The sequence below is a fragment of the Ipomoea nil genome, unplaced genomic scaffold, assembly GCF_001879475.1.
Source record: "Ipomoea nil cultivar Tokyo-kokei standard unplaced genomic scaffold, Asagao_1.1 scaffold1834, whole genome shotgun sequence".
Lineage (NCBI taxonomy): Eukaryota > Viridiplantae > Streptophyta > Magnoliopsida > Solanales > Convolvulaceae > Ipomoea > Ipomoea nil.
This window is the reverse complement of record NW_017618262.1, coordinates 5,235,001-5,254,506: the sequence shown is the minus strand read 5'-3', so window position 1 is coordinate 5,254,506 and position 19,506 is coordinate 5,235,001. Positions and strand designations below refer to the sequence as shown.

Here is a 19,506-nt window from a genome sequence, read left to right as displayed (position 1 = left end):
CTCAGTTTTATCCTTATCTGATCCGCAAGGTGCTGCAGCTTCAATTCCTAGCATAACCACCATGAAGGAATAGATAAGATACATTCAGTGTAGCTTGATTTTCTGTCTCCTTATGAACCTTATTTCATATAAATGTTCATGGTGGTGGGAATATATTATAAGCAGTTTTTGGCTTTCAAGATGTGGCTGTTGCTCCCTTTGGTTATTGCTGATGGGCATTTTCAGTATGTACTCATCTATATAAATTGTTTTACCTTTGGTTTATCTATTTTAGGTGTTCTATTTAGACTTTACTTCTCTCTTACCTCAATTTGCTCTGACCTAGAGAATTCCTACTATTTTTTGTCAAAGATGAAAGCAATAAGGTGATGTGTACATGCATTTTTTGGGCTTGTGCTAAGCATTTGTGTGTTATAACCCCTAGCATACCTCGGAAAGTCTTTCCCAGGTTTGCTGGATATCAGTGCTCTCTTTGTTTTTTGATAGGGAGGGCTAAACTATTGTGTTGTCCTTTGGTATGATTAAGAAAATTGATTCTAAAATCTTTATTATTATAATTGATTTATTTCCTTTAGAGATAGCGAATAATTATGGTAAGGAGCTTTAATGCTTCTCCTTTCCTTTTTATGTTTTATTTAAGTCTTTGTAACCCTCTGGGGATTTCCATTTTAATAAAGGGGACAAGCAAGAAAGAAGTTAAGTTAAAATCAGAGGTGGGAAAACTCTCAAAATGTTCCTATTATCCTTGCTCCCTAATCCCTTTACTTTACCTCTCAACATAGACAACCTAAAAACAATCCCCAATAATCCTAATCACCCTGTGACGCGTGCGTTTGCGCGGGAACATAACATCCTTGCAGGGAGGAGGCCTGGTCACTCTCATTACAAGTCTTGTTACAATATTCTGATTCTTGGTAACATAAAGTTGGTGCTTTGTATTAAACTTCTCGGAAGTTGACAGTTCTGTTTAATTATTCAATTCTTTTGGCAGCTTGGAGCCTTGGACTGTGCATCAACTCGATTTTACAATGGTAGAGACACTCAAGCTATTGTAAATGAAAAGCATTGTAAGCAAAAGTTACCATTTCCAAAAAGACAGGATCTGTGGCTCAGCTAAAAAAGACAGGAAATGGTGGCAGTGGTTGAGAACTGGAGTATGGATTGCCAGCACAAGATCATTTAAGGTATGGGATTTAAACCTGGCAGAAGGTGTTTTGGAATGATTTCTTTGATATTTGCTATTTTTATTCTCTGTAATAAAGTATATTGTTAGTTTCTTCTTTCTGCATTCGCAACAGTAAATAACTGCCATTAAGTATGCGGTTTATAGATGCGCAAAACAGGGTTGACTTGAATTTACAGTGAAAAAAAGGGGCAATGCAGGCTCCTCTTAGTCCACATTTAACTTTCTAAGAATGTGCTGCTTTTTTTTTGAAAGGAAGAATGTGCTACTTAAGACCTTTTGAATTAGGTTTCTCTTTTCACCATTTTCTGACCATTTTGAGTTGTGATGGTATTTTATGAATGTCTAACAGTTAAAATTATCACTTAAAAGCAATAAAGAATTAGGATTGCAAGCAATTCAAATCAAGGCAAACATGATTTGGTTTGATTTGAGTGTATTCAAGCTCCATATTTGGGATCAAGTCCAATTAAAGAGAAAATTAGACATGTCAGAGCACAATTTGGAAGGTTGATTCTCTGTATAAACAAATTCTTTTTTAATAGAGGCTGTCCAAGTATATAGATTCATAATAATTTTTCAAAGAAAGTAAGTGAAGGAATAAGATGTGACCAATCAATAGTAAATAGGACATCTAAACCATGATAGATGGAGTATTAGCTATGCTCACGAAATTCAAAGTGGACGCAAAATTTATCTATATTACAATACAAACAACAAGTCTTGTATTATCTATAGAATAATACAACAAAGTGAACACAAAATATTAGATGAACTAAAAATAATAATACTCCGTAATAAGTAAGAAAGGCTTACAGAATCCCTAGGATAATAGCAAGAGCATACTTTTTCCTATTAGTGGATGATTATGTTGCATAAGCAAATCTATTAGACCGAGTACAGGCAGGACATTGAACTAATTAATCAACACTAAGCGGTGTCAGAATAAGGTAATAATAACAGTAAAAAGACTGTATGATGATTAATTATTTCAAACTTCCATTTTAAATTAAATTATTCCTTTTCCATCAATAATATCCTAAATTTATTTCCTATATGCAAAGATAATGTATTAGGATGTTGTGTGGTGCCCAATTTAACACATAATGAGATTGGTTTCTTTTAATTCACAAGAGTTCACTTAGTCCCCCATTGTGCAAAGGTTAAAACACCTAGCAGTGAACCAACACTTGAATACTTAACTAGTAGCTTATAATGCTCAAAAACACAAAAAATAAAAAGTAAAAAAATATTGTGATTTTGGAGTCTTTGAAATGGCAAATGAACATGAAACCAAAATTTATTCTGGTTCGGATGAACTTATGAAGGCTAGGAAGAAAGATATATGCTAGACCTTTTTTTTTTTCTCTTGTTTCTGATAGGTAATTTCTAGGTATTATCTTATTTGGAACTATAAAGTAATATCCCCTAATTTGGAGGGCTGGGGTTTTTGAAGGCCTATCTTTTATATCAACAAGAACTGAAAAATTATGATTGTATACCGTGGTGGCGTGGTATTTGAGAAAAGTATCTACAGCTATTAACTGAACCTACTAAAAATTGTTACTTTTGGAGTATTTTCAGATTATAGTAATTCATACTTCTGATTTAGTATATCATTAGTTGATAAAAAGTCCACTACCTCACACTTGAAGCGCGTGGCAGTGTTAAGAGGCCTATAAATACGGGTCAGTGTAGAAGACTGCATTGATGAATTCATAAGGAGAACGTCCTTTTCTCGAGGTTTCTTCTTTTCCTTCATATTTCTCTTTTTTTTTTCAAAGTAAACTAATAATTTTTTAAAAAATGTTTTTCCTTTGCACCTTAGTTTTGTATGTGACTTGCTTTTTCCTGTATGATTGTCATCTGCGAATTTCCTTCATAAGGCTGAGATACTACATTCTCTGACTCTTTTTTGATTGAGGATTTCAGCACCATCATTCAGCCATTTGACATCTGGGTGATGTATTGACTATAGCTTGGATGAAATTCTGTGTGTTACTTTGTTTCTCGTCCATTTCTAGTTTTTTTTTTTTTTTTTTTTTTGTTTTCCTAGTTATGATTCTTGGCCAGGCTCTATTTTTTTAGGTTTATTGTTCACAGTGAAGAGTCTCTTTGGTTTGGTTTGGCATGCTTCATATCTTCCTACCTTTTTTTCTTGTCTTTTACTCTTTCTTGTCATTTTGGTAGATTCACGGCAGTCTCATGGTGTGAATTTCATGTGAACAGGTCTTGTCAACTAAGAACATATTTTGCCATGGATGCTGCCTATCCTGAAGTTTCTGTTGAGTTGATGAATCTTTTCCATGAAATAGACAGAAAACTTTATTCAACCCTTGTTTTTGAGCTTGAGCGTGATCCTAAGGTATCTGTGAATATAATTGCCTTATGGATTTGGTTGGAAAAGAATAAAATAAAAAATGCTGTGGATAAAGTCCTGTCATCACCCATAAAATTGATCAATGGACTTGCTGATGAAGCTCTGTCTTGCCTTAGATGCATCACAGATGACATGTATCTGTTCTCTTCTGATGCAAGTGAGATTACGCTCACTCAAAATGTCTTGGCAAAGCAGTTGTCTCTAAAATTCTTCCATGAAAACCGGACCAGTGCATTATCTGGCATCAGAATGGTTGTGGAGACTGTTTGTGTCAAGGTATTGGACGATCTCATCCAAATGGCCATCACGAGAAACGCTGAACGACAGTTGCTCAAAACTCAAATGGTCATGATGCCACCGCCTGTTGCTGAGCCGAAGGATGCCATGATACCAAGGTTTGGAGGACTCCAAGTCACAGGTGAGTCATCTCGGTCAGTGGTGCCTCCCATGGATCCCATGACATCAAGGTTTGGGGGATTTGAAGTCACGGGTGAGTCATCTCAGTCAGTGGCGCCTCCTATAGATCCCATGATAGAAAAAAGGTTTGGAGGACTCAGATTCGCTGGTGAGTCATCTCAATCGGTGGTACCTCCCATTGATCCCATGGTACAAACGTTTGGAGGACTCAGATTCGCAGGTGAATCATCTCAATCGGTGGTGCCTCCCATTGATCCCTTGATAAAAAGGTTTGGAGGACTCAGATTCGCAGGTGAGTCATCTCAGTCAGTGGTGCCTCCTATAGATCCCATGATACAAAAAAGGTTTGGAGGACTCAGATTCGCAGGTGAATCATCTCAATCGGTGGTGCCTCCCATTGGTCCCTTGATACAAAGGTTTGGAGGACTCCGATTCGCAGGTGAGTCATCTCAACCGGTGGTGCCTCCCATTGATCCCAAGATACAAAGTTTCGGAGGGCTCACGCTCACAGGTGAGTCGTCTGGATCAGCGATGCCTCCTTTGCGCATGGAGGAGCCAAAAGACAACAGGACAATGTATGCTACTTTTTCAAATGGCTATCCTGTTTCTGATTGGGAGCTTTGGATTTACTTCAACAGAATGTATGGCGACTGTGTGGAGTCCATCTCTATGCAGCAGGTGGTAGAGCCCAATGATCAGTCGATGTTTGCCCTGATTGTCTTCACCTCTCCAAGAATCGTTCACTTGATTCTTAGAGGCCTGGAGAAAGCATTTTTCACAATTCAAGGCAAGGAAGTATGGATTCGCAAGTGAATCCCGAAAGCCTAAGAACCTCTCTTGTTCTTCTCCCCAGTGTTTCCGTTTTCTAAGTCCAGTTATGTTGTTTGTTTCAGTTTGTTGTCGATGAAGCTTAGTTATGGACTTATGGTGTTCTTTGATTTCAGTTTGTGGTAGATGAAATCCAGTCATGTAATATAAAATATATTGTACTAATGAATGCAAATCTTTCAATTTTGTTGTGAACTTGATTGCTATTCTGTAATGTTTTGGCTCTTGTATTGGTTATTTTTATTTTTATTGGTATTTTTTCTTCTGATATCCATTCATTTCCTTTCCTAACAAGTTGAAGATTACTGAAACTCACCAATTTTATGATTATGCTTAATTCAGGGAATCTCAAATGATTTAGTCAAATACATTGCATCAACCTATACCTGGCAACAATAAATTACTATGACTAGTAAGCGATTAGTTGAAAAGTTTGAAATTATTTTTGTTAAATATATACGTTGAATTATTAAATGCATTTATTGAAAAGTATGCGTTACATTACGCATGCATCGATATTTGTTATATACTCATTTTATATTTTGTTCGAGTCCGAACTCAAACTAAAAAAATTATGAGAATTCATTTTTAATTTGTTCTGGTGTGAAAATAATTTTAGAAGCTAAAATTTTCTTTTTGAAACTTGTCATATTCATGGATAATTGTTCAAAATCAACTTAGATTTATACCCTTGATGGTACTACCACTTTGCCCTCTCAACTTAAACATTTTGTAACATTTGAACAATAGAATACTTGACACTAAATAAATATTTTTCGTTAAATATTGAAATGCGAAAGGAATTAAAAAAAGAAGAGATGGCTTCAAATATTTTCTTGACAACTAACAATTACAACTATCATATCTTTTAAGATTTACATTTATTTAAGTGTAAATCTTGTCAAATTTAGCTATCACTCAGGTTTTAGATATTGTAGTTTGTCCCTTTCTTATATATGCCAAATGCCAATATATATTATGTATTATAAATTTTTAAAAATTAAATTATGTATAAATTAATTTGTAAATCTAAAAACATAATAGGTCTCAATTCAGGTTATACCCTTGATTTATGTCCGTTTTTTCTTTTAATTTTTTTTTATACATTATGCTATAAGAGTTTTGCTATACAATTTTTTGAACAAAAATATCTCTACCGTTGTAACTTCTGTTATCTTTTCCCATTATTCTTACTATGCACAACATACACAATATCTTTTATATATATATATATATATATATATATATTCTTCAATGATAATAATATGTGTACACATTATATATTGGAATAGTCTACAAATACAAATACATACAATACAAATACAAATACATACAAATACAAATATACAAATCTAATAAGAGCCAATAAAGTTAGGCTCCTAACGGGAACTAAACAAATGTTGGTGTAATTGTTGGTTGAAATGAATGGTTCACATTATTTTGATTTTAGTATTTTTATGATTTTTCTTTACACTCTATTATATTATTATTTTTCCTTAAATAACCTTGCATTCCGTTAGTATAAACTTTAGTAACAGAATATTCCGTTAACTATTTATTATTCTTAACTTACTCATTAGTTTCTATAAGAAAGGTCTTAAGGTTCGAACCACATCCCAATCAGAGTTGGCATAATTGTTAAACATATACTACAAATATGTTAAAATGTATTAAAAAAATACAATATAAAATTTAACATAAACTTTGGTCAAATAATTAGCCTGACTAAATACATAGATTCTAAGTTGAACATCAAAGATTATAAATCATGAACCTTGAAAATCATTTTCTTGCATTTATAAAAAAAAAAAAAAAAACAAATTTAGGTTAATTTTTTTTTCTCATTTAATTAATCTTCTTTTGATTATTTAGAACAAGGCTCAATTTTTCAATTACGTTTTTGCCATCGCGGCCTGCCACCTTCGCCCAAGCTGCGCGGTTGGCGCAGCGGGTCTCATGAAACCTGCCGCCCAGACCGTGTGGCCAAGGGCACCTGCCATGGCCGCGGGTCCGGCCACTTGTGTTTTGCAGGTTTCCGTGACTCGTAGACTCGGGGACTTGTTCTAAAAATGTTATGTGTTACGTGTACAAAATTGTTTTCCCAACAAAAGCATGATGTATCTACTTATTTGATGTGTATACCAACTTTGGGATTATTATAAGTGTTGAGCATGATTCCTAATTTTTGTACTCATTTGGCATGTTTTAATTGAGTTGTAAGTATATCTTGATCATGTCTAAATTGTTGAATTATGTGGTCAATAGTATGAAGTAATTTATAACTTCGTGAGTTTGAGGTTACAAGAATCCCTTGGTTATGAGTCCTTGCGTATGTTCCCGCATTGTTTTGACTAAACTTTATACCCCAAATGCTCATCTCGTATCTCCTATTTTCCCAAACTAAATTTACTATCTAGGCGTAGTATGTCATTTGTCTGCTAAAATGTATGTACTACTACGTGAGGAAAATCTTTATATCCTAGAGGTGGTCCTCAGATTCCGGTTACTTGAAAGGAAATGTTGTAAGGAACACTCCCGGAAATGTTGTGATGAAAAGAGACCCGGTGGAACACTCCCGAAAATGTTGTGATGAGACCCGGTGGAACACTATCGGAAATATAACAGTAGCCTGGTAAAAAAATCATGAGTTTACTTTGGGGCTTGAGCTATTACTCGTAGGGCGCGCTTGGAATCCCAGTTAGGGGGTGCGCACACCTAAGGTAGCGGGTCTTGTTTCCATGTTACTTATGAGATATGTGGGCGAGACGTTGTTAGGCCAGCAATGAGTTACTGAGCCACGATAGGTTCTTTCACACATGGTGAAGTTCCTACCTCCCCACCGTGATGATATGATGAGATTGTGATACGATGAGATTGAGGGATGATTATGATTCATGGGAAATATGATGCCCCCTCCACTACTACTATCTCTATATATAAAATACCGTTTCCTTGCGAGAGTGAGTGATTTTGATTTCATGTCTAGTATTAGTTCCACCATGTTGTTCCATTGATTCATCCATCATTGTCGAGTTGTCATGTCACTTGATTCCCAATGTTAAGCATGATATGATGTCTTATCGTCTTGCTATGATCTGGTTATTCACATGATTACATGTCACTTTGCTTACTTCTTGATTTATTAAGTCATCTAGTTTCATATCTTGTTGGTGTGTAATAAGTATATGTATATGAATTGCATAAGTGTTCGTACATGATTTACACCTGCATGTGAGCTTAGTGCCTATAAATAAGTACTGATATTGTATATGTATATCTATATACTTGTGAACCTATTTGGCTTATATCTATGTTCTTGACTGGCTTAACGTGTTATAAGTGTAAAACTACTTATTTTCCAAATCTAGTGCGAGTCACTGTAGTAATAAGGTGCAAAAGCAAGGGTCGATCCCACAGAGAATTGTACGATGCAATTTAATGACTTGAAATTAAATTAACTAATTAAACGATTTGAAGGTTCAAAGCTAATTAAGAATCAAATGCAAAGTAATTAAAATCATGAAGCTAAAAACGAATGAATAATTGAATCAAAACGTAAGAAGGTGAACAAGTAAATTATCAGGAAGCAGAAAATCAATTAATTAATTAATAAGGGTGCATAATGATAATTAACATTATGAGACTTTCATGAAAATTATCCTGTTCCTAAAAAGATTATTTAGCAAATCATAAAGAAAACACCAGCAAGTAGCTTACACAACATTGCTTTTCCCAAAGAATAATTATAATATAATTTTGACAATATTAAATAATGAAGAAAAGGGGACAAAGAGAATTGCCGTAATTAATTGTATTGCTGCAAAGAATTTGAATTGCTTAATTTTCCAAAGGATAACTCTCTATTGAATTGTCGAACACCAGAGACGGACTGCATAGCCGGAAATTGCCGCCCAAATTGTTTCCCCAACGCCGAACACTACGGCTACAGAATTCGTTGCCGTCGACCACCGGGAAATCACCTCCGACCGGAATTGGTCCGGAGTGAAAATTGATGTCCTTGATTCTCAAGTTTTCTTCTATTTATAATGCCTAAATCCAACAGCTTCCGCTTGAGCTCCCGCTGATCAACCGGATTGCCAGAAGAATCCATCTGCGGAATACTGGCACTGATTTGCTGCGCCTTTCTCGTTCCTCGCCAATTGACCGAAATAATTAAAAAGATTGTTTATCTGATGGCCCTAAAACAATCAAACAATCGGCTAACAACAATTTTATTAACTCAATTAATAATAATAATAATAATAATAATAATAATAATAATAATAATAATAATAATAATAATAATAATCTTATTAAAATGGGATTAAGGAATTATTGATCAGATAGAAGTCAAATAATAATCAAATTCAGTAAAAACTATTCTAAAATTAAATAATATTAACAAAGCTATTTATAACAATAATAATAGAAATATATATATATAATTAGTTAGCTATTGCAAAATAACTATAAAAAGATTATTTAAAATACCAATAAAAATAATGTTTATCAAATTTCCCCACACTTATTTATTTGCTTGTCCTCAAGCAAAAGCATTATTAAAAGGAAAAGATAAAGAAATTAAAAATAAATCAAGTATTAGATCGAGCTTTACCCAAATAGACTTTCAAATTTATTGCCACCAATGCAAAGTTAGTGCCAGCTCAAAGAATGTATAAAACATTTGACTAGAAATTAAACACTTTAACAACTAAAATAAATATAAATTGTGCTCATGTACTGACACCCCTTATATGAACTATACAAAAACTCAATAGACAAATATGAAAATTTCACCAAATTCAACCTAAACCAAATTCAGAAATATTCTATCACAGTGCAGGTGCAAAACATGAAGGAAATAAGGATCAAGGCATTTATTAAAATTGAAATGCAATTGCTCGTCTCTTCTACACTCATTATTTTTCTATTTTGACTTTTTTCAAAGAGAATTTCCCCAAAAACCTCGCCATTTTACGCCAGACTTGTTTGGGTTTTCAATTTTGTGTGTACTCATAAACCAGGCCACGACACTTATTTATTTATCTATGGTACATGTGTATAAGTGGCTGATTCAGCGGAGTAGAATCTCTTACTTTATTGCAAACAAAATAAATAAATAAATGTTACACTCATTTTTATTTTTTTTCATATTTTTCAAATCTTTTTTTTTTTTCACCTCACTTATGCCATACAGATGATCCTTGAACCAACACACTACACCACAATTTATAGCACTCAAGAATTGTTTAAGAATTTGATAAAGGTAATATAAGGTGAAAGACGCACATAAACTACTAAAGAAATTGTATAGAACACAAAGGTATTTGTGATTTTCAAATTCTTTTTTTTTTTTTTTTTTCGTTTTTTGATTTTTTTGGTTTTTTTTTTTTTTTTTTTTTTTTTTTTTTTTTTTTTTTTTTTTGACAAAGTTATTCAAAATATAAAGAAATTAACAACTAGTCAAAAGCAATATACACACTAAGAGTTGACAAAAACATGCATTATTTCTATCAACGAATATTTAAAAGACTTATAAAGGTAAAACTCAACTAATGCTAGAATTTTAAAATAAACAGGTTTAAGAAAATATACATAAGAAAAGAGAAAATTACACTTTTAGTCCTGTGACTATTGGGGTCTTGTTAATTTCAGTACTCGACTTTAAAAACTAACACTTTAGTCCCATAACTATGCAATTTTTAACACATTTGGTCCTGTCGACCAAATCACCGGCCAAATGTCATCGGAAAAATGTAAACCATTTTTAATTATTTAACATTGAGGGCAAATTGGTCATTTCAAGTAACTCTTTTCTTCTTCCTTGCACTGTGCACAACTAGCCGATTATTTCTCCGATTAGTATGATATAATTCTAAAGTAATGAATGATTTCTAGATGCTAACCTGCTGTATAAAATCAATATAGTGAAGAGCCCAATGCTTAAAGTGGGTCCCACCACCAGGGAAGGTAAGGTATTCACCAGTCACCACTAACTTTAACCCAATTTTGATGTCCCTTAACCTCTTCAAGCTTGGTGTGTGGAACATTGCCGTGCCAGAATTATATAATCGGCAAGGCAACGACGAAGTTGTGCGCAGTGCCTGACCATTGCCGTCGGAACAAATTTCATGGGTTTTGTAATGAGAAGAAAGGGTGTCGTGCCAGAACTACATATATATAGGACAACTTTTTTTTTAATTTTCCGGCGATTGTTTTCTCGGTGACTCACAACCAGAAAGGTTCGGCACCATGGAAAATCTGGCACCGTGAACAGCTCGTTATCGCCGTTTGCTTTCACTATTAGGCCAGCGGAAGTGACGGAGTGGGACACGGCGGTGGAGAAGTAGCTCATACCGAAGTACACGCGCGGGAGCAAAAGGGGATGTTTTCCGGGAAAGGCAGGTCGACGAGGGAAATGGCGTCGACGACACTGGAGAGGGATTTGGTGAAGAAGGGGCGGTGAATTGACCATTTTGCCCTCCATAATAAACAATTTAAAAAAAAATTTACGTTTTTCCGGCAACATTTTACCGGTGATTTGGCCGGAAGGACCAAATGTGCTAAAAATTGCATACTTACGGGACTAAATTGTTAATTTTTAAAGTCGAGTACTGAAATTAACAAGACCTCAACAGTCACAGGACCAAAAGTGTAATTTTCTCCATAAGAAAATTAAAAAGTTTAAAATTTTTCAATTTTTTTGTGATTTGTGGGTAAAATCCCTTCCCCACACTTATTTTCAACATTGTCCCCAATGTTGTGAGAAGAAAGAAAAGAAGACAAAGAAAGTCCTCCTTTATTAGATTTTGCTTTTGTGCAATTTTCATTCAGCCAAGCAGTTTGAGAATAACAAGAATAACATTCTTTATTATCAACGCCATTTAAAAGATTCTCCTTTCGGAGTTTATTGAAACCCAACTTACCATCCTCAGCAAGATTCAACCCCTTAACTGCAAAAACTAGGTTAGATCTAGCAGACAAATTCAAAGATGTAAAAATTGGAAACTCGGCAGTTTCAGCAAGCACATTTTTGGTAAATTTATCTGCTTGAGCATCAAAAGGGATTAGAGGCAAATCTTTTTGTAGCACTTCACTTACAGTTTCAGGAACATAACTTTTGAGCCTATTTAGAAATGGAACTGGGGGTACATAAGGATTATTAGATTTATGCAATTGAAGCTCATCATTTTCTACAATAATATCATCAACAACATTATGCAATTTTCCAATTATTTCAGTTTGTTCAGAAGTGATATTATCTTTTAACTTATTTTTTTCATCATTCAGAGCATCCTCAGGTTGATTAGGTAACTTACCTGGCACATGCCCTTGCACAAATTTAGCAATTTGCTCTAAATGTGCTTCTATTCTTTTAAAGCAAGCCTCATTTTTTTCAAGTCGTTGTTCATCTGTTTCTTGGGGCTCATAAACTTCTTGTTGCATCTGCAACCATTGATCATGTTCTTCTTGTTGCTTTTGGAACCATTGATCATGGTCTTCTTGTTGCTTTTGAAACCGTAGATCATTTGCTTCTTGGCGCCTATTGCAAGCCTGTATATAATCATTCAAGGAGTCCTCCAAAGATGGTTTTTCAGATTGGGGTGGTGTTGGTTGAAATTTATTTTGATTATTATCCCAATAAAAATTAAGATGACTTGGTTGAGAATTATTTTGATTATTACCCAAAGAAAAATTAGTGTGATTTTCCCAACCCGAGTTATAAGAATTATAAAACGGTTCATGCACAGGCCTTTGATTAAAAGAATTCATTGCATTAGCCTGTACAAAACCATTATTATTTCTCTTATTTACAAATGAGTTATTTTGATTCATACTCATCATAGAACACATGCTTGTCATTTGTTTTGCTAACTCAGACATATAAACTATCAAATCAGGATTTGAGTTAACTTCATACATACCTTGTGTCCGTCCCCTTATGGTTTTTTGTTGGGAATTTTCTCCTAGCATTTCATACAATGCTAAGGCCTCCTCCGCTGTTTTTTCTCCCATGGAACCTCCAGCTGCATTGTCAACTATTGATTGGCTGGTTTGTGTCAAACTATCATAGAAAGTTTGAATTTGCAACTCCAATGGGTAGCCATGGTGAGGGCATTGAATGAGCAACATTTTGAACCTTTCCCATGCCTCATGGAACGGTTCGCCTTCAACTTGCGAGAAAGTTGCAATTTTTCTTCTTAATTCAATAGTTTTTGTATAGGAATAAAATTTATCTATGAACTTATTGTACACCTCCTGCCATGTCCGAAGGGATCCAGGTGTAAGAAACATGAACCACGTCTTTGCTGCATCTTTCAAGGTATACAGGAAACACTTCATTCTCAATTCATCCTCCGTCAAGTCATTCAACGGAAAGTTTTGGACTACCCCGTAGAAATCTCGGATGAAGGTAAGAGCATCCTCGGTTGCCGAACCGTGAAAAGACGGCAATTGGTGGTAGTGGAATGCCTTTAGCACATAGTTCCTGCTTGCATTGGTAAGCACTATGCAAGAAGGTGAAGTTCCTACTTGTGGCCTACCAAAGTCTTTCATTAGCCTAGGGTTGGTTTGAGGGAGTGCAACCATGGTTGTGGTTGTTTCTTGTGGTTCAAGAATTGGATTTTCAAAAGTTTTTTCCTTTTTTCTATCAATGTAGTCGTCTAAAGGCAACGGTTTAAGATTTAAAGAACGACGACCATGCATAAAATAAGATAACAATGAACTAAACAAGTAAACAAATAAATAAGCAAAACTAGCAAACGAATCAAAAGCAAATTGGAAACAACTAAACCAATATAACATTTTTTCTGTGATTAAGAATGAAAAAGAATTTTCAAAAAGTAATATGGACTAATGAATTAAATAAATGAGCAAGATTAAATTGAAGGAAAAAAAATGGCAATAATAATAAAGAGATTCGGAAAAAAAAATCGGACAGTATAAAAAAATGGAGAAAATAAATAAAAGAAAGTGAAAGCAAAAACTAGTATAAAATATAAAGATAACCTAAATACAAAATGATTGAAATTTAGGAGCAAAATATGGAGAAAATATCAAAGAGCAGATTCAACTCAAATGCAAATTAATTAGAATTCATGAAGCGCAATAAATGAATTAACAATCAAATAAAGCAGATAGAAAACAAGAACAAATATAAAGCAGCATTTCGAATTAAAAATTAACAACTAAAAAAACGAAATCAAATTGCACAGTAAACAAATTCCCCGGCAACGGCGCCAAAATTGATGGATAATTTTAATAATATCCTCGCAAGTGCACGAGTCACTGTAGTAATAAGGTGCAAAAGCAAGGGTCGATCCCACAGGGAATTGTACGATGCAATTTAATGACTTGAAATTAAATTAACTAATTAAACGATTTGAAGGTTCAAAGCTAATTAAGAATCAAATGCAAAGTAATTAAAATCATGAAGCTAAAAACAAATGAATAATTGAATCAAAACGTAAGAAGGTGAACAAGTAAATTATCAGGAAGCAGAAAATCAATTAATTAATTAACAAGGGTGCATAATGATAATTAACATTATGAGACTTTCATGAAAATTATCCTGTTCCTAAAAAGATTATTTAGCAAATCATAAAGAAAACACCAGCAAGTAGCAACCCTATATAATATTTATATACCTGACCGATCGCAACCGGCCTGGTTAACAGTCAGTATGGTTCAACCCATCCGACTACCCGTATAATCCATTTGATCGCAACCAAACGGTGGACCGCAGCCCTATATAATATTTATATACCTGACCGATCGCAACCGGCCTGGTTAACAGTCAGTATGGTTCTCAACCCATCCAACTGCCCGTATAGCCAATTTGATCGCAACCAAATTGGGGTATCATGCACACATAACACATAGCAAGCACATGCAACCCACATTAACACATTGGGAAGGGGGAGAAAACGTATAACAAAACCTATGCGTGATCCTTCACATACTAAGAATAATCCTAAGGGGTTCATACTTCTTTCACCTAGGTGAACGGGGTACCAATTCAACTAGCATGCAATATATAGGACTCATACAACCTACGAACGGTACCCGAAATATCAAACTAGACATAGGCACGATAGACGCAGTCCGTTGGGACACCACGGGGGTCGGGGGAACATCAAACGGGGAAGCCAAAATCCCGAATTGGGATGCAAACCAGCGGATAGCCGGTGGGTGAGGGTTCACCCGCCGGCGTTACTGTTCCGGGCAGCGGGTGCCTGGCGGGCAGCTGCCCGCTGCCGGGACTGCCTATCTTGACCGCGGGTAGGTGGCGGGTCCCCTACCCCCCACTGACTCTTTTCCATCAATTAACGCCCCGGGAACCTTTGTGGAACCCGAAACCATGCTTAGACACTTTCAAACACAATTGATAACACACGTAGATAATTAACGGATCAAAATCAAGAAACATACGGCACATAACCTATCATGCTTTTCTAAACATAATTAACACCCGAACATGCGATTTCCCACCCAATACACCAAGAATAATATCATACGATACAACCTAGGGTTCTAATCACTTTTAAATCATCAAGGACACAATTCATCTTCTAATATCAAGATTCGGTAAGAATATCACATAAACACCAAGAACATCCTACAATCATCAAGAACATCATATAATCATCAAGAACGTCATATAATCATCAAGAACACCATAATTATCAAGAACCTCTCATCATCAAGATCACCCATGGAATCATCACACCAATTAATAATAATATCACAAATCATCAACACACAATAATATGGGGAAATCCTAAGAGGGGAATCATAGCTATAAAAATAGGTTTTGTTGAGACATGGGTTACCTCTTAGCCTTAATTGATTCCTTGGCTATGAAGGGTCTTTCTTTAAGCTTTCTTCTTTCTTGATTTCTCCTAGGGGAATTCTTAGAATTCTTGGTGTGGTGAGAGATTATTGTGGTGGGAGTTCTAGGTGCCTCCTTATGTTCCCTATTTATATATCTAAGAGTCTTACTTAGGGCCTAATTACTATCGGTTTGCTAACTCTATTCCTTTTAGGACTAAGGATTGGGTTTAGGGATAAGGGCCCATGGACTATGGTGGGCCTCTCCTAATTAATTATTGGATTTAATTCTTTCTTTTAGGTAATTGGTTAAATGATTAATTGGTTTTAGGGATCGTAACACGGGGTGTTACAATGTTGACCACCATCGAAATCACAAGGACGTCCTTAGGGGTGGCTATTCTTGCCAGTAGGTCCTTGTCCGGAAACTAGACAGGGTCCCGAGGGGACTTTTTCGAGTGGGGTTGGTCATCCACTGCCCACACATATTTACTGGCATTTTCCCTCAAGGTTCCTCCCCCAAAGATTACATTGATCACTGGCACTTACCCGGATTCCCTGCCTCGGTGCTTGGTTTTTCCTTTGCTTCCGTAGGGGGATGGGAGTGTTCAGCCGTGTCCCTCCAGGCATTCCTCCTCGCCATCCGGTCCCAGTCTATGAAGTTCCCTAGCTTGCCTGCCTGTGTGAGAGCCTCTATCTCCTTCCTCCATGCTTGAAAATCGTTAGTGGCATGGCCATGGCGGCAATGAAATCTACTGTACTTAGTCATGTCGGCACCCGGCGGGTCCATCCGCAGGCTGAACGTTCTCACCATCCGGCATTCTTCGGCATACGCGAGGATATCACTCGGAGGGGCAGTGAGCGGGGTAAAAGGCGTTAAAGGTTGCATCCTCGCCGTAGGGAGCGGAGGCACCCACGGTGGGGGTGCTCGTGGGCCTTCGCTAGTAGGTAGAAGTTTTCCTCCCAGGCTGACTCTCCTACCCTCTGAACTTCTGACTGGGTGGTTGGTGCCCTGTTTGGGCTTAGGCTGCTCTTAAATTCGCAGCCTCTTGCTACCCCTCCTCCTCCAAACATTTCAAGCGGTTAGCCTCCTCTACCTCGGCATATCGGTCTGCCTTCATCATCAAGGCGGTGTACGTCCTCGGGGGTTTTGCGTCGCAGGGTTTTGTATAACTCCCCCGCATGGAGCACTATGATGAACATGACACTTGCCGACCGGTCATCCATATCCTCAACCTCGGCCTCTTCCGCTCTCCACCGCACAAGGAACACGGTGAGGGTCTCGTCCCTCCCTTGCCTAATACTGGCAAGATGCGTGAAATGCTTCATGCCCTTCCTCCGTCTCAGGAAATAAGTGATGAACCGGGTGGCCAAATCCTAGAAAGAGTTTATCGAGCTGCCCTTTAAGTTCGTAAAGCATCGTTGTGCACCTCCCGATAGCGTGGAGAAGAATGCGTGACACATCAGGACCTCGGAGAATCCCATTAGCATCATGGCAGCTTGGTAAGCCATCACATGGTCTTGGGGATCTCCCACCCCGTCGTACCGCTTAACGTCGGGGGTCTTGAAATTGGGATGGAGGGGTTCATTCATGATTTTGGGGGTGAAGGGCGTGATGATTATTATTATAGGTACCATGGGATTGGTACCACGCTCCTTCCACAGTATCAACTCTTCTATCTTGGCATTCACCCTATCGATCCAGTCCTCCGGGGGGTTGGTCTAGCGGGTGTGCGCCCATCTTTCTAACAGACAATATGCGCTCTCCCCCTCGGCCTCCTCCAGACTTACTTCGGCGTTCCTCCCCGGGGGGCCCTGATCCCGAGGTATCACAAGTGCCCTCCCCCCGTTTCCAAGCGGGTCTTGCCTGGGTCCCAAATGCGGGGGGAACTGCTCACCAGCCTGGATAACATTCGCCCTATCATTGCCCTCTAGTCTCCCTCCTTCTCTACCCGAGGGAACCAAGTTCTCTCCTCCCGTATAAACCGAGGCTGGTGCTTCGTCCACATCGCGCTCAGTATTCCGTCCCACCTCACTACGTTGGATGGGCAAGTGCTCGACGTAGCTCTGAATTTCGCTCAGACAAATAGAGACTACAAAGTACAATTAATTAAAAAAAAAAAAAAAAAAAAAAAAAAGACAAAGGGAGCCACATGTTCCCCTTTGTAATTGATGTGAGATCATTTTGATCCCACATCGAAAATGATTGGAAATATGAGTTCTTGAGCTCCTCTATATAAGAGAAGCAATGTTCCTCTTCCAAACATAATTGTTTGCCCATCCATGTGGCCAAGTATTGAGAAGCCAAAAGGTTCTTATATAAAAAGTATTAGCTTAACGACTTCTTATTTTAGTTTTTTTTTTTTTTTTAAAAAAATTATTGTTAGGGGGGTTTGGGAAAGATTAACCAAAAATGTATATGTGTTCCTTATTTTTTTTAGCAGTTTGGAGTAAATTGCTGAGTTATTAAATAATATTTTTAGTGTTTTGATTAAAGACAAAATGTTAAAATGGTGAATTTGTTAAAATTTATATTATTTTTATTATTATATAATAATGTAATAATAAAATAATTGAACATATACTACAATGTAATAGAGTCAATAATATTTTTTTAAAAAAGTAATAATAAAATAAAATTACAACAATAATAATATTAATAATATAATAATAATCAAAACAAAACTATATACAAAATACAATTAAAATTAAAAAGAAAAAAGACAAAGGGGAACCTATGGCTCCCCTTACATCGAAAATTTTTGGAAAGATGAGCTCTTGAGCTCCTCTATATTAAGAGGAGCAACGTTATTCTTCCAAACATAATTGCTTGCCTATCAATGTGGCAAGTATTGAGAAGTCAAAAGGCTCTTATATAAAAAGGCTTAATGGTAATTTATTTATTTATTAATTAATTAGGTGGTTTTGGGAAAAGATTAATCTTAATCTTTTCACAAAATGTATATGTGTTGTTTTTGTTTTTAGCAGTTTGGAGCAAATTGCGGAGTTATTAAATAATATTTTTAGTATTTTGATTAAAAATAAAACGTTAAAATGGTGGATTTGTTAAAATTTTGGCGAATTTGTCAATAATCAAACATGGACATTTATCTAATAATTAATATGACAATTATCAAATTAATTGCACAGTATTAAAGTTTATTTGGAAAGTAGGAAAATGATTTCTGAAAATAAGTCGTTTGGAAAGTAGGAAATTGATTTTTGAAAAATAAGTTATTTTTCTAAAAATATTTTTCTTTTCAATGTTTGGCTGCACAACAGAATATTGTCTTTATGTATTTGATTCATTTTTTTTGTGTGTGTATTTGATTTATTTTTTAGAAAATGTCTTTGTGTATTTGATGTTCTAATTTAAATAATTATATATCAATTCAAATATTCTTAATATATTATAACAAATCAATTATATTCCCTGCATCACAAGGGTGAAAATACGAGTAGTAATAATAATAATAATATTTTGGATCAGCAACCGCAAATCATTGTTGTGACAACTAATGCAATATTCTTAATAGTGGTGGTGGTGTTTATGAAAGAAGTTAAGGTTTAAGTATTAAACTATCATAAAAAAATACAAAATACTGTAATATCTAATAAATTATAATGTCAAATGTACAAATATAAATATGATGTGGCAAATGATACAGAATTAACGAGTAAAAAATAGTAGGGCTTAGATGAATTATCTATTAAGGTCGGATGTTTAATTGAATTTTTTAAAAATTTAAAGGATTAATTGATAGTATTTCATTAATATTTAGAGGGACTATTTAACCCTTTTTCAAATAATAATAATCTTCTCTCTATGAATCTTTAAACGTCTTCAAGATTATTTGTATGATATAAC

At 35.7% G+C, this 19,506-nt stretch overlaps 1 protein-coding gene across 1 annotated transcript; it reads left to right on the top strand.

Moving 5' to 3' along the window:
- Window positions 1-205: 205 nt before the first annotated feature.
- On the top strand, window positions 206-4,793 carry LOC109192891. The gene is made up of 4 exons (XM_019343597.1): window positions 206-224; window positions 861-914; window positions 992-1,184; window positions 3,413-4,793. Exon 4 carries the CDS (start codon window positions 3,441-3,443, stop codon window positions 4,791-4,793), a length of 1,353 nt encoding a protein of 450 aa, XP_019199142.1. The 5' UTR covers window positions 206-224; window positions 861-914; window positions 992-1,184; window positions 3,413-3,440.
- Window positions 4,794-19,506: the final 14,713 nt, after the last annotated feature.

What these genes read in the sequence shown, in the direction of transcription:
- LOC109192891 (XM_019343597.1), top strand. Translation starts at nt 3,441, where the DNA reads ATGGATGCTGCCTATCCTGAAGTTTCTGTTGAGTTGATGAATCTTTTC.